The 15,788-nt window shown below is 35.8% G+C and overlaps 1 protein-coding gene across 15 annotated transcripts in view; it reads left to right on the forward strand.

The window, feature by feature from the left end:
* SLC4A7 (solute carrier family 4 member 7) overlaps window positions 1–15,788 on the forward strand; it is a 93,611-nt gene that overhangs the window by 54,910 nt on the left and 22,913 nt on the right. For 8 of the 15 annotated variants that reach the window (XR_015772071.1, XM_088052325.1, XM_088052281.1 and 5 more), the window contains exons 7-14: window positions 927–1,295; window positions 6,509–6,624; window positions 7,423–7,482; window positions 8,080–8,237; window positions 10,163–10,250; window positions 11,751–11,897; window positions 13,265–13,368; window positions 14,897–15,071. Coding sequence is in view for 14 of the 15 variants with exons in the window: in XM_088052325.1 (XP_087908451.1) it covers window positions 927–1,295; window positions 6,509–6,624; window positions 7,423–7,482; window positions 8,080–8,237; window positions 10,163–10,250; window positions 11,751–11,897; window positions 13,265–13,368; window positions 14,897–15,071 (1,217 nt within the window). In the remaining variant the exon portion in view is untranslated. The remainder of the gene's footprint in view (window positions 1–926; window positions 1,296–6,508; window positions 6,625–7,422; window positions 7,483–8,079; window positions 8,238–10,162; window positions 10,251–11,750; window positions 11,898–13,264; window positions 13,369–14,896; window positions 15,072–15,788) is intronic. The other 7 variants (XM_014248518.2, XM_088052331.1, XM_088052328.1 and 4 more) reach the window with 3 other exon arrangements.

The following is a 15,788-nucleotide window of genomic DNA, read 5'->3' on the forward strand; positions in this document are numbered from 1 at the left end:
TTTGGATTTCAGGGATTGTAGGAGAAGTCCTCAGTAATGTTTTCAAGGTCATCCCAGAAAAAGTGTTTGTGGCAAATGGGAGAAGCAGTATCACTAAACCTTTTAATGGAAGCACTAGTTATGAGCATAAACAGTCTCTCTTCCTGCTTATGGAAGAACTGAAATCCATTACAAACTTCAGTCTGAAGGAACCATCACAAGACTTCCTCTTCATATGAAATTAGTGGGACATGAAACTAGAGCAACAAAAGGGATTTTGGAAAAATGTTTGGTTTTAGGCATATGGGGCTACTGGTAAGTCACAGCAAAAGGGTATGGAGAAGGGGTTGTGTATCTCATTTTTGTGCCCTCTTCAAAAATATACGTTAGACTACAGCCTGGGAAAATTCTCAGTACATCATGACTTTTATTGGAAGACAGTTGCATTTAACACATGTAGATATGTTTGGTCATAATTACTTTTTAAAAATTAATAATTCTTTGTATACAACAGAGAGTTAACTGAAGCCTTGTAACGTTTTGGTTGCTAATGGTTTGTTTTTTTTTTTTTTAGTTTATTTTTTGGATGGATTAACAATAGCTGCTGTGCAATTTGGAATAAGGAATTCTAGAAAAATTGAAGAGTCAGTTTCAAGAGATAAAATTAGTTTTGCTAACAAATCTTACTGTGACTTAAGATAATATCTTCTCCCTCAGATCTTGAGCATTCTAATTAGTACTCTTCAGTAATTTCTGACTTTCCTCATGTCTGATACAGATTTGCTCTTACTTGCATGAGTGTGACACTTTGGCCCGTACAGCTTGCAATTTACTATGTAAATTGTTAATGCATATTTGTATCTGTGTGGGTTTTGTTTGTTTTGTTATAATTTAATATAATATATCCCTTTTGTAAGCCTCATGGTGTTCCATTTGTTTTATCTCAGGGGAAGGCCTTTCAGCCTCCCGCCACTCTTTGCGAACAGGTCTCTCTGCCTCAAATCTTTCCCTGAGAGGAGACAGCCGTTTGTCGGTTCTTCTCAGTTACCTTCTTCCTTCTTCAAGAGCTGGGACCCCGGCAGCCTCAAGGTGTACAACCCCTGTAACCACCCCTCAAAACACACCACCCTCCAGCCCTACCTGCAGGCTCCCGCCAGCCACAAGTGCCCAGCCAAGCCCACTTCAGGGCAAGGAATTGCTGGTGTCACCTGCCAGTGATGATATTCCTTCAGTAGTAATCCACCCACCTGAGGAGGACTTAGAAGTGCAGGAAAGCCAGCAAAAGAAGACAGAGGAAAATATTGGCAAAACACCAGGCAACTATTGAAATTTAAGCTGTCCATGTGTGATGCTCTCTGCATCTGGATCACTTGCATTGCAATGTTTTTGGCACAAAGAAATATGATAACTATTACCTCTGCCTGCATGTTTATTTCTTCTCAGTTGTGACTGTCTTCTTGTTTGGCATTTTTAACTTTTTAGCTTTTAACTAAAGCAAGCAAAAATTCTTTAATTAACATTCATTTGTGTAATTAAAAGGAATATGGTTTTAAAATCTAATATATAAGCAAAATGTCAAAAATGGTGGCCTTTTCCTTTCACTCACCTACAGTAAAGCACGTTTTGCTTTGGTTTTGTCAATGGTTGAGTTAATGTTTTAAACCAGTGTTCGATATCCTGAGGTAGGTACAGCTGAAACTATGGAGAAAGTATTAGGTGCAGCTCAAACTATGGTAGAAGCATTAGAGGTGAATATGAAAAGAATTAGGAAGGATATAATTATCAGTGGCATTAATAGTTTATTTGTATCATGAAGCCTTCAAGTAGTTTTATTTTTGCTTTTGTGCTTTTTAAAACCATGACTGTTAAAACCAGCAGTAGTTAACTGATGAAATTGTCAGGTTCAGTTCACCTGCAGCTGTTTCTGGATAGTTCTCTATTAGTTTACTGCTTTAGCATCAGGCAGTCCATTAGTGTTTTGTTGTGTTTGGTATGCAAAATTTGAGACAGTAGTTAGGAGCTGGTAATTGTAGGCCAGAGCTCAGCAATTTATTATTTTGTTATCTGCAAAACTATTCTTCTTTATATATAAAAAGGTATGTAGGTATATAATAAGTTGAAAATGTTAGAACTTTCCATCCTTTCTTGAAACATTTTTAGTAAAAGTTTCATAACTTGTACATTCTGCATATGTACTGTTACACTTGCTTTACTTTTGCAAAATTATCACCTATTTAGAAACTTCACAATTCTTTTTGGCAGATTGTGGTTTTAAGTTGGGGGGGGGAATCTTTATTTTTGGTCTTCAGGACTTTTCTTCCTAAAAGTTTGTCTTGGCAAAATCTAGCTTGTAGGTTTGACTGCTTTAGGCCTTTGTGTTGGGAGAGGGGGAGGCTGATCTCCCTCAGTTCTTCCATCATTTGAGGCTTTGCTTGGTTTCTTCCTCACCTGTTTAATAAATGACGCTGTTACATATAGCAGTGAAAACAGACTGACAGAGAAGAGACTGTGGTTATCTGCCTTTTCACACTGGCAGCCTATGTCATAGTTTCTTTCCTTCAGTTCAAGTATAGAGGCCTCATCATTACTTAAATTCAGAAAAGCAAACACAAATGTCTTTTTCTGACTTCCTTACAGGAAATAAAGAGAATTCACATGGTGATAATTCTGTCACAGGTCATCCAAGTGTGCTTAGAAATCAAATAAAATAATAGCTGTAATTATTTTTCCAGTTCTCATTTCTCTGACAGGAATGACAGCATGCCAGACACAAAATCTTTAGAATCCAGGAGAAGGCAAATAAATGAAGCTCAAGTACATGATGCTATTATTATCATCACTAATAAGGCTTTCTACTAGAATCTCCAGGTCATGTTCAAATTGCTCTTGTTCCTCAATCGGATGTGACTCATAGAGAAAAAAATCTGAAAGGGATGATTTCCCAGTTAATCCATAAGTCTTTCCAGAGAATGATAAACACCACCAATGAAGATATTTTTATTTTCTAGGGTTTCCCCCACCTTTTTTAGTTCAAGAAATCATCTTACTTCAGAAAGACACGTTTTTTCCTTAGAATTGCTTTTGAAGACATTCTCAGACTATGAGTTCAGAGCTGCAACTGCACCAGTCTCTGTCTTGGGAGACAAGAGTCAAAAGAAAACTCTGACAAGGAAACCAACTTCCTGGTATTAATTTAGGGGAAAAAAAATATCTTCCTGGTCCATTCTACTATAGGTTATGGTCTGTATCGCCTCTCCAGTAATTAGAATCTTGCAAGCTGAATACATTTTACACATCTGTATGATTGAATTTGGTTTGCTTCCTGTGAGCGTGAGAAACTGTGTTAATTTTCTAATAGGTGGCTTTTTTCTGTTTACATTCCTCTGTCATTTGCCTTGTGTTATTCAGACTTTTATTTTTTAGTTTTCATAAATAGCTGGAAGGTTACTGAACTTAATGTGAGTTACTGTAAAAGGGGGAAAGAGACACACCTTTGGTCTACCACTTAATTTTAATCAACCATTCATCAGTTCATAGTAAGCCAACCAGACAAAGGCTTCTCTTAATAATGTTTTTAAATTTTGTTATCAGTTGAAGAGCAGTGTTTGTTTTCCCATCTTTGAACTGTTGAATAATGAATTCCATAGGAAGGGCTGGGAAGTGAGCTGTGTCACAGCTAAAAATTAACACTAGAAGTCTGTTTTAAGAAGTCTTTTGGTCCACTGATAAATGTACTTTAAAACTGAGCAAAATAACATTTACAACAGCTTTCCTCTTAAAATAATAATTCAAAAAAGTTTGCATATTTGCTCTCAAGTAGTAATTTGAAAATTTTTTTTGCATTAGGGCTGCATTGCAATTTAGTTTTAAAAATTGATTTTAATTTCCTCAAATACAAATAATGGTGAACTTCATATTTAGAAGGTTTGTATTTTGCCTTTCTAAATAAATTATTTTGGAATAGTTATGCTTAGGTGTTGAACTCATATATTACTCATCTTTTTGTATTAAACAGATGTGAGACAAATGTATGTATTCTTCTTGCTTTCTTTTTTCTGTAGAATATGTTGATTAGATTTTTGTGATCACAGTATTAAGTGTAGGTTGCTAGAGAAAGCACATGATCTTCAGTGAGGGTGTAGTTATAAGTACCTTAACTTGAGCTTATGAGGTTTTATTCCAAATTACTCAAGACTCACTGTACTGTCTTTGGAGTGTTCAGGAGGAGACAGGTGGTCCATCTGTGTAACTAACCATGAGGAAGAGGACTCTGTTTTTAGGGATCCCCTCAGTAGCTTGGTAACAATGAGTTTCTCTATCTTAAAATCTGAAAAGTACTACTGGGTAGTTGTCCTTGAGTTTGCATCTACTGAACTGGAGAAGAGAGGGGAATAAGTCCTTTTATTAGTGTGAGATTGGAATAGAAGTGTTTCACTAATAAAGAAGATAATTCTTTTGTTCAGAGTTTCTCGATAAATATCAGATTGATGGATATGTGTAATGAAATGCAGTCTCATCTAGAAGTGCTTGCTCAGGTCTGAAAACCTGTGAGCAGTATTGCCTTGTGAGAGCAGCAGTCTGTCCAACTTCAAGGCCAGCAGAAAGGAAAACTATTCACACATGGCTTAGGATCAGACACATACTCCTGTGTCAGTGCCAAAATTTGTGAGCCTTAACTGTGACTGATTGGAGAAATTTTGAAGGCAAACTTTTTAGAAGAATCGGTATCATTTAGTACTGAAATAGTAAATATTTCTGCTAATACACAAGATCTTTATTCTGTCCTTCTCCTTGGTTGTCTCTCCACTTTTTGTTCTAGTCTCTGTTTGCTTTTGCTCACAGTGCTTTTCCAGAAAGTGCAAGATGACACGTTATGGCTCATCTTTTATCAGTTACAAACATTTAAAGTTACCTGTAATGCTACAGAGAAGAAGAAAAAGTGAAGAAGTGTATATGTCTAAACTTTCATATTATGCGGCTCTTCTGCAACAACTGTTTAATATTTCTTTCTAGTTCTACAAACATCAAGTCCTAAGCAGTTAAATACTTTGATCAGCTGATTTTGTAGGTGGTTGATGGTATGATTCTTGCTAATAACACACAAATCTTGGAGCAGAAGAGTAGAATGTGTTTTTTGTTGTTGGGGTTTTTTTTTTTTTTCTTGTTGCTGTGTTAGGCTCATTACTTGTGCATGTTAGGATTTATGAAGGAAATGACAGCATATTAACTTGATTTGATTTTTGCTTCAGGAAAAACTACCCATACCACTTACATCCCTTATGAACTGTAAGAATTAAAATTAGTGATAATGGCGTGGACCTGCGTGTTTTTGTTGATATGATGACTTTTTGAAAGAGTTTTTTGGAAACAAATATGGGGATGAAATGATGTGAATTCAATCATCATTTGAAATGCTAAAAAAATGTCAAAATTGAGAAATTATAAACATGGGAGTATGCAAGTAGTTATGTGGCAGTAGTTATGATAGAACAATAGCCTAAAAACAGCCAGAGAGGGCTTCATTTATATCTTGACTAGAGAGATGCTTGACCTAAATACAAAATTTCTCTATGTAATGCAATGTTTAGACTTCAGTCTTTATCTAGATGTGGTTTTGATGGCATGTGAAAGCATGTTCTGCCACCACAGCTGAAAGGTCTAGTGTAGACAGGCAAGAAGGCCAAATCCACTTCTAGTGCATGTTAAACTGAACAAGTAAAAGCTCTGTAATTCAAAAACTGGGATTTGGGCTTGGTTATGCATGCCTAGACCAGCTTTTAAATGTTAATTGGGTAGAGAGAACCATGATGCAACATGGAATTCAGCGTGTATGAACACTTGGGTTACTTGCCTTCTGCACCCTTTACTGAACCTGCAATACAGTGCTGCTGGCAGCGTAGCAAGATACGTAACAGTTTTATTTTGGTGTAAGTGTTAGAGGGAAGCTGTTTGTTGAACTTGAACTTTTTGTGTGCCTCTTCAGATCAAGTGTATATTCCATATAGTAACACATGGTTGGATGAATAGTGTGAGCTTTGGCTTGTTGACGACGGAAAGCATGGTTTGCAAGCTATCCTTCATGTAGCACACTACTTTCTTTTACCAGCTTAAGTTAACTTAGTTGACTACATTCCTTGTAGTTGTAGCCTGAGGCTTGCTGACACTTTTTACAGTTGCAGTAACTGCTACACAGCAGTCTAGAGGTGTTTGCATTTGGTGACTTTCTTAGTATGGTGAAGATGCTATATACTAACTACTGAAATGCCACCAGTTATTTTTTCTGTGATTAAAGTAGCCAGTGTTTTCTGGTGACTGTTCTGCAAATGGCCATCATTTGGGGCAATACTTAATTTTTTTAATTATGTCGTTTTTTGACAACACAGTGACTTGTTAATGTTGCATTTTTGATACTAATGTAGGGCACTTACTGAATAACGTGCACTTTTGCATCACATTGAGTTTTGGTAGTGTTGCACAATCAGTTCATTTCCCTCACCATTTTGAACTTATCTCCTTTGTTTTAATTTAGGGCTATTGGCATCTCCACAGTCAGCACCTGGAAATTTAGACACCGGGAAAAGTGGAGATGTTAAAGGTACTGGGACAGGAGGAAGCAGAGAAAACAGCACTGTTGATTTTAGTAAGGTAGGTAACATTAAATACCTTAGTGTTTAGCATCAATTAACTATGTAACAAAAACCGTGCTGGTTGTAACTTCCCCTTTAGTTACAACTAAAACGTGTACCAGGGTACAGGTGAAATAGGTACTGAGAGATAACTTGTGTCACAATATGATCTAGGCTAAATGTGTCACTTTTGTGTGTGAAATTCTTGGGAACTGTTTGATCTCAATATTTTGGTAACGTAAGAGTGCAGCTGCTGTACTTTCTCATGCAGATGAGATCTTTTCACTATATATATTTTTTTATATATATATATATTCTCTATATTTCTGCTATTAAGGCTCTTATGAAAGCAGTTTTTTACATTGTGTTGTAACTTCTTTTTCTAGAACTTTCTGTTGGTTCCTTCTTTTTTTTTGTGAAGAGGGTTTTTAAGAAGGATTTGCTTTATATGTATAAAGAGTTTCCTTTACAAAAGTTGTTGTACATCTTAATAATTAGAAACGTATAATACCACTTTCTGAAAGAAACCTTGTAAAAAAATCTAATGTAAGTCTCTTATATTTCTTTCATAATCTAAATTTGTTGGGCAAGTTCCATTGTGGCTGTTACTATAAAGTTCAGCCAGAAGTGTCATCTATACTGTGAAACACTGTAAGAACATTGTTTTGCCAAGTAACTTTGTTTAAGGAAAGCTAACTTACACTGTAGTTCTGATCTAATTATGGCAGGTGGCATATATTCCTGCTCCTCTGTCACAGTTTTTATATTTTTGCTTGGCCTGTCCTTGTGTACACCTGCCTTGTCTCCTGTTGGACAGGAGTCAGCCTCCTGGCACTGTAGTTGTGGCACACTTGGTGTGGGACTCAAGAGGCCATCTGTAAGTTTTCTAGCTAGCAATGTCACTGGTGCTTGTGTGTGTGTGTATGTGAACACAGAGTTCATGTGCTGTACCATTTTCTAATGCACTTCTGTAATTATGTACAGAAATGAAGGTGAAGATTTTCAGCCGTCAAATTCTTTATGAATGAAAAGATAAATATACAAATTATTTTTCAAAATTATGACGTACTTGAAATACGCATCTGTGAAATAACTTACTGCATTCTAGAAACCATGTGTAATTACATGAACTCTCCTTACTTAATTGTGCATAGATTTTGTTAATTTGTGTCCTATCATGGAATGTTTGTCATGATAATATTAGAAAGGTGATTATGCAGTGGAGTCTTCTAGAATATACTGGGTGTTAGTAATTCTAACTTATAGAAAATAGTTTATTATTATTTGGCTGGCTGGCTGACATTTTCTAAATGTGTTTGTCTTTTCTGTATTGTGGGATATTTAATTTGCTTTTTAATTTTTCTTTGTAGCATAAAATAAATGTCTAGTAAATTTTGATAAACATAATTATGTTATGGAATTTCTGCTAAGAAATGTAAGGGAATAAACACTTGTTTCATCTTTGTATAAATAGGTTGATATGAACTTCATGAGGAAAATTCCTTCAGGAGCAGAAGCATCAAATGTGTTAGTGGGAGAAGTAGATTTTTTAGAAAGACCTATTATTGCTTTTGTGAGGCTCTCCCCTGCTGTGCTTCTCTCGGGTCTCACAGAGGTTCCGGTTCCTACACGGTAAATAAATGCCTGGAAGGTCTGGCTTTACTTATGCAATAAGATAATAACGTTTAAGATCTCAAATAGCTGTAAATTTTTATATATATTGTATTTAGTTCAAAAAATGTAGAGCTTTGTTTAACATTATGTTAGTAATTTGCTGCAAAATTTGAAGGAGTGAGATTGGTCACAATATTCTCTGAATGCATAATATATATTTATATCTATGTATATCTGTATACACACACACATGCATAGATACATCTATTTACACATAAAGATGATGTCTTAAGCAAGTGCAGGAATTGAAACTGATATCTGATTTGGAGTAAAAGCAATGAATCTTCCAAGTTTGTGTTGACATTTTAAAGATGGGCATGAAGATAGTTGTAGTTTCCTTCGGTGTGACACAGCTTGTCAGTGGGGAAGAGCACACTAAGTCTGAAGGTCTGTCTAATCTGAACATCTGCTCTTTCTGTACAAATGCTCTGCATATGAATGACTTGGGTGATAGAAAACCAAATTTTTTTTGTATGTCTAAATCTACATGATTGACACTGGAGTAGTCAATCTGCAGCTGGAAGCAGTTTTCAGTCTGCAATATGCTATCCAACCTGGTGCAGTCACCCCTGCTCCCCAAAACCCAAGGATCTCACCTGTATGCTGTGGGTATGTTTGCCACAGATGTTCAAAGTATCAAACTACAGGTCTCATGACAAAGGTAGAAGGTAATTTCATCAGTCATCATGGATGGCACTTCATTTTCTGTACACCTTGTTGTATTGGGCTGTTCTCTGGTGTTTGGCATTTGTATATTTACATTTTTTCGGTGGGTTTTTAATGTTTTAAAATGGTCAAAGTGTTTATCTTTGTGATTTTCAGCTTATGCACTCTCTTGAAGGGCAAAAATGTGAGTTTTCAGAGAGTAGTTGACAGGAGTGCTCATGTTTGCTGGGAAATTCCAGAATTTCTGCGTATGGATTACTACATTACTGTAGCTAAAATTATTCTGTCCTAAGTTTTTCGGAATGCTGTAGACTTGCAGATCTGGAATACTTGGATTCTGAAGATGCACTCTCAGTTTCAGTTAGGGTAGTAAACTTGGAAAGGAGACAAGTGAGCTTTTTGTACTTTTTGGGTTGAAAGAAGGTGCTGCTTTTTCAGATGTGTTGTGCTTGGGAATATCAGTTTCATGGAATATAGGAAGAAGGTTGTGAAACAAATTACTGAGGTTCACTCTTTGGTTTGTATCCTTTTGAATTTATAACATGCTATTCCTGTTAAAGATTTTGGTAAGCTTTATATTAGGCACTGTTACTGCACAAGGATCTGCTAACATATGCTGTGATCCAACCCCTAGACTGGATCAGCTTCCCAGAATGTGACTTGCTTTTTTAGGTGCACAAACATCAAAGTTCCCTTCTTTTCCACTGACACAAGAGCAGGATATGACTATATGAGCATGCCCAGTGTATTGCAAGAAGTACAGTAGGTGCATCCTCTGTGTGCCATGCCCAGTCACAGCAGGTGAGGGCATTTAACTCCCATGAAAAGGTGATCATCAGGGAGCCTAGGACAGGTCATAGAGCTCCTAGGCTGCCACTTAAGGGATCTTTGCTACTGGGAATGTCAGAAAGGCTTAGAATCCAGAGGAAATATGCATTGAGCTCTAGTCTGTGAATTTCTACAATGTTTAAGGCGTTATAAGAAGTTGAAAAATTTGGCTTAATTAAGAGGATGTATTAGTAATTTTGGTTTAGGATTTGAGATCCTTCCAGTAGTGATTTTAAGCTGAATCTTTTCACAGTGTTGCAGCACTCTTTGAAGATCTGCAGTGGTGAAAATGGTAGTTTTACTTCACCACTGAATTTTTTTTAAACATTAATTTGAAAGACTCCCTCTGAGTATATGCAGATGAGTCAGCCATATTACTTTCTCTACAGGTTTTTGTTTTTGTTGCTGGGACCAGCAGGAAAAGCTCCACAGTACCATGAAATTGGACGATCAATAGCAACACTTATGACAGATGATGTGAGTGATCTGTTTTAAATTCTTGTAGTTAAAGTCTAGAGTGATGTATTTACCAATTCCAGTAAATGATTTGGAGTAGTAGGTTAAAGAAAAAACCCACAAACTGATTAAATGAAAAACTGTAAACTTAATTATTTTTTGTGTTACTGAAGTAAATAACAGTAAATTAACTTTCCTCCTTGTCTGTCTTGAGGAAATCCTAAATGTATTTGTGGGGAAAAAATTGCTTTGATATATAGATTTCATTTTTGTGTTAAATTGGTTAACAGAACTATTAAATAGAATTGCATTTAGTATGAGTTACTGTATGTCAGAAAGGACAGAAGCAGCTGTGCAAGTGCTCAGGACACAAAGTTTTAAAAATGCAAGCAAGGTTAAATAAATAAAATTAGAATTTTAATAGTGTTTTGAAGTCATATACTTAAAGCCCTATTGGTTTTAAAGACCACAGGAGGGGAACAGGACTTGTTTAAGAGTGTTGCCATCTTACTGAGCAAAATTAGGATGTTTTAATTTTGACTTCACATTGAGCGCCACCTACTGAATTGCTGATAATTTTTAAGGTTATCTAGCTGAAGTGCAAGTACTTTTAACTCTAGAAGAATTTGAAGTTTGGTAATGTAAACTAGAAATTTGTCATTTTGCAGTTGGTAACAAGTCTGTGAATATAGTTTTTGGTCAGTGTGAGAACTGAATATTAAAAGCCCGAGTTGCAGCTTCTGATCTTTTTTAGATAGTCTGATCTGATTTTTAGGACTACTTTAGATCACTGAAATGGAAAAAAATAATTTGATAGTTTAAAAAGACCTGAGTAGACTTCAGAGATCTATTTTAAGATTAGAAGATTTAATGATGAGATTTAATGGTATTTGGAGAAAAAAAGTTCAGGTTTCAAATGTACAGAACAATTTAGGATCATCTTCTGCAAGCAGTTTTTTTATAGCAAAATAGCATTTATTATCTCTGTGTGTATGAAATGCATCTTGGAGTTCATGTTCTAGAACTCTATAAAACAGTATCAGATTTTTTAGTAGTATTACTTTCATGTGCTTTGTAAGTAGTCTTCTAAACTTAATTAAGGTAGATGTATAAAAATGCATTCTTAATAAAAACTTGTGGTTTGGTTTGAAGCTTATTTGAAGTATTTTTTGTTATGATTTAGCACAGCTTAGTTGTACAGTGGCTGTAGGGAAGAATTATTCAGACAATTGTACATGTCCTGAATATTGAAGATTAACTTTTCATTTAATTTTAGAAATCAACTCTATTCGTTTTGAGGTTGAAGATAAAACTTCCATGTTTTATGGTCTGTAGGAATGTGCATACCAATAGTTTTTAATTTAAAAGTATGTAAGTAAAGTAAAAGCCCAACTTTTGAAGACCTACAAAATATTTTCCGTGCCTTTTTAAAAATAATCAAGTGTAATCATTATATAATGATCAAGTTTCTCTTTCAGGAAAGCACAATAAAAATTAATGTTGAGTGCTTTCTTCTTCTAGGTTTTCCATGATGTTGCCTATAAAGCAAAAGACCGAAATGATTTGTTGTCAGGAATTGATGAGTTTTTAGACCAAGTGACAGTCCTGCCTCCAGGAGAGTGGGATCCATCTATACGAATTGAGCCACCAAAAAGCGTTCCTTCCCAGGTAAAAGGGAAAAAAAGGTCCAGTCTGTCTTTGTAGTGAGGGGATCTAAACTGAACATAGGATTTGAGCAGCCAAGTACAGAGGGACAGTTACTGCCCTCATCCTGCTGGCCACACTCTTCTTGACACACGCTGAGATACCTTTGGCCTTTCTGGCCACCTGGCCACACTTCTGGCTCCCATCCAGGTGGCTGTAAAGCATCAGGAAAGTCCCCACATCCATTTTGCAAGAAAAAGCGAATTGTCCATTTAAGTTAGAAAAAAATTAAAAATGAAGAAGGGGGAAAAAGGTGTTAATCAGTTTTCTGGTATGCTGTTAATTTTATTTACAATATTTACTTTTGAAATACTGAAATGAGTTGATGTGAGAACGAGGAAGAACTGATGAGAAATTGTACTTGAGTACCTGTTACCAAATTTTACTACTAGTCTAGCAATAATCAGCAAGAATATTTTATGTATTCAAGAACTTCTTTTTGCATGCAGCATTGATTGCAATTTTGTGTAGAATATACTGTTCACAGAATGTTTATGAAATAGATAAAAATCGATGATATTGCTCAGTTGTGATGATGCAGGCTTAGAGTGAGAGCTAAGGAAAGTGGGTCCTTAGAGAGACTTTCTTCCTCTCCTCCCTCTTTTCAATTTACAGAAATTTGGGCCTTCAGGATCAAAAGCAGGGGAGAGACCAGTGCTTTTGATTCAGAAGGCTGACATTGATGTTGAGTCCAGTGGTGGTTTGGCAGAGTGGGTGGAATAGAATGGGGTAACAGCAGTGCAGTTTATTCATGAATAGCCTGAGGTTACCATGTAACTTGTTTCCAAAATAAGCAGGGAGCAGGGTTTTTTGGAAGACAGGCTCAGCTGAAAAATTTATGAGGAGCTGGTAAGCAGCTTTCTCGGCAGGGGAATTACTGTTCATTTATATTTCAACTAAATACTGTGTGTATCATAAAAAGACATCAGTTTCTGATACATGTTAAGCATTTCTGCTCCGGAAATGGTTGAAGAAAAAAGTATCTGAAGATCTGTCTCTCATGGTTGAGCCTCTACTGTGGGTTGAAAATCTAGGCTTTGTTTCATTGTGTTTCAGGAATCTATTTCTTGTAGATACAGGGAAGATTAATACTGTTGTGCAAGGTACTAATAAGGTCTTCCGGGCGGTGTTGTACAGTTCTAGTAATCTGTATTCAACAAAAGATTAGTTTGGAAAATGGAAGACTGCTGATGAGCTGGGAATATGAAAAAGGGTGTGGAAAGCATACAATTTCTGCACACTGTCTTTGAATTACACTTTTTTTGTGTAAAGGCAGTCTCAAAGTATTTATTTGCCTTTTTCCTCCCCCACCCCCCCCATCTCCTCTGTAGGAGAAAAGGAAGGCACCTAAATTTCCAAATGGATCTACTCCTACAGGAGAGGCTCTTAAAGAAGAAGGCCATCATGCTGGACCTGAACTTCAGAGAACTGGAAGGTGTGTTCACTTCCCTAAATGCTAGCTTCCATAAAGAAATAAAAGTGATAAATCTTCATCTTAATGATTGACATTTAAACATTAAAAAATCATGGTACAAGTGTCAGAGCGCATCCTTTGTCCTTTTCAAGTGTTGGATTCTTGCCTGTAAGTGCCAATCTGCTTAAAGTATTTTCAAGCCTCTGGCAATGTTTCTCAACACATTTGCGAAGGATTTCACATAAGATGCTGCCTAATTTAACCAACTGACTTTTAAGAGTTGGATTTTAAATTTTAATCTTCAGGAGCATGCAGTTATCATAATTACAGCAGGAATATGCAATTTTCAGTGTTGGGCTAGGTACTAAGAAATCCCATTAATGCAAATCTGTTTTATTAAGTGTATATGAAATGGAACAATAAGAAATAAAAAGTGACAAAATGTAGTTTGGTACTGGTTAGCTTTGGGTTTTGGTCAAGTTTCTTCTAGAGGTAAAATAAAATTGAAGGAATTTCTTTCAGTTGTTGTTCTCTGTTAATTATAAAATATTTTCTAAAGAAGTCTCTAACATTGGAAATACCTAGTTATGATTAAAATTTAATATCTGAAATGAGTGTAGAGATTAAATCAACTGAAAACTTTTGGAGTGTATGTATTGTGTTGTTATCCCCAGAAAGATAAACTTCCAAATCAATACATCTTTTTCATACATTTGCAAGAAAGACTTTACAACATTTGTGCTAATTTTTACCATTGTGGCTTTGCTATAATTGCTTTTTACTGTTATTGTAGACAGAACATGGAGCTGAAAAGTTTGTTTCTGCTCACAGAATTATCTGTAGATAAGGCTTTTCTTTTCCTTAGGAGTGTTCGGGGATTTTTTAATAATTGAAAATAAAATTAATTTTTCTAAATGCAAATTGATATCTAGTATTTTGTAATTTTTTAAGATTTTTTAAAATTGCTTTTTAAATTATTGGTAATAACTTACCCAGTTGAACTAACTTAGCTATATTTGGTTGTATACTTACATTTATAGAATGTCTGTCTACTCCAGATAAGAGCACTGTTAAAAATTATAGACCTAAATTTATTTATTGACATAATCATGTGTATGTAGAGAATTCAAATAAAAAGCTAAAACTATATGTTGGAATACTAATATTGAAACGTCTCAATGCAGTGATCTTGGTTGAGGTTTAGCATATTTCTCTGTTCCATTGTTTTGAATATTATAAAACAGATTTGACTTAAAATATCATTTAGGTAAAATAGTTTGCAGAGTTACTTTTTCAGTATCTAGCCCATATATTAAAAAAAACTTAGCTTTTAAAAATGTGGGTAACCTGCTTGATTATGTTTGGAATACTGCTGAATTGGAATAGATAAGATTCTCATTTACATTTTTAATTGTTATGCTTTAATCTGGATTATGAAATAAGTAATTTGTGCCGGCAATAGGCACTGGCAGTCATGCGTAGCCCATAGTTTTAAACTAGCTAGAATCCTTTAGTGTACAGTTTGACGAGTTTCATCTCACCTATTTAGGCTTTTTGGTGGTTTGATACTTGACATCCAAAGGAAAGCACCTTTTTTCTTGAGTGACTTCAAGGATGCATTAAGCCTGCAGTGCCTGGCCTCGATTCTTTTCCTATACTGTGCCTGTATGTCTCCTGTAATCACTTTTGGAGGGCTCCTGGGAGAAGCTACACAAGGCAGAATAGTGAGTACAAAGAATGGTAGTGGCCAGGCTTTTAGACCTTCAGAGGCAAGTCACTGTGTGCATTTGTCTCATTTATTTATACTTGTATTTGAAGAATTTACCCACAGCACTTGATTAGCCTGCCCCAAAGCAGATCTTCCCCAAAAGGTAATTGCTATGGAAAATGTGGGGAACCTATGTGAACAGAAAAAGATGCACAGGGGAGGTAAAAAATGTTTATCCTGCCTTATTGGATGAATGGCTTCATGAATTGAGAAAAGGTTTGCATTGCCTTCTTTTTGGCTGCTTAAGAGTAATGAATAGCAGTAAAGGTGCACCATCCCACTAGGCCTACTTTAGGCAAAGTCAGAGGCTCAAGGTGGATAGCCAAGAACATGTACTGGCCTTGAGTAGTAGGCCTACGAGGATGATAATACCTGCAGTGTGTGGCCAGCAGTCCATTTATGAAACTGACAGGATACGTTTATGCTTGCACTAATACATAAGTTGCTCACAGTAAAAGAGTGTCTGAGGTTTATCAGCAGAAAATACTCTTCATTGTAAATGACTCAAATGTAAACCATACGCGTACAAAATTTTGGTAGTGTTATGTTGGGCAGTAGGTAATGCCAGCAGCTTCTTCACCAGAATATCATTGCACTTCACTTTCTTGAAATGGGGAAAAATTAGTTAAAATCAGCAGTGTTAGTAATTTAATGTCAATTGACTTATGAGTAA

The sequence above is a fragment of the Pseudopodoces humilis genome, chromosome 1 (genome assembly GCF_049639895.1).
Source record: "Pseudopodoces humilis isolate 2021_Gansu_Grassland_sample_001 chromosome 1, ASM4963989v1, whole genome shotgun sequence".
NCBI lineage: Eukaryota > Metazoa > Chordata > Aves > Passeriformes > Paridae > Pseudopodoces > Pseudopodoces humilis.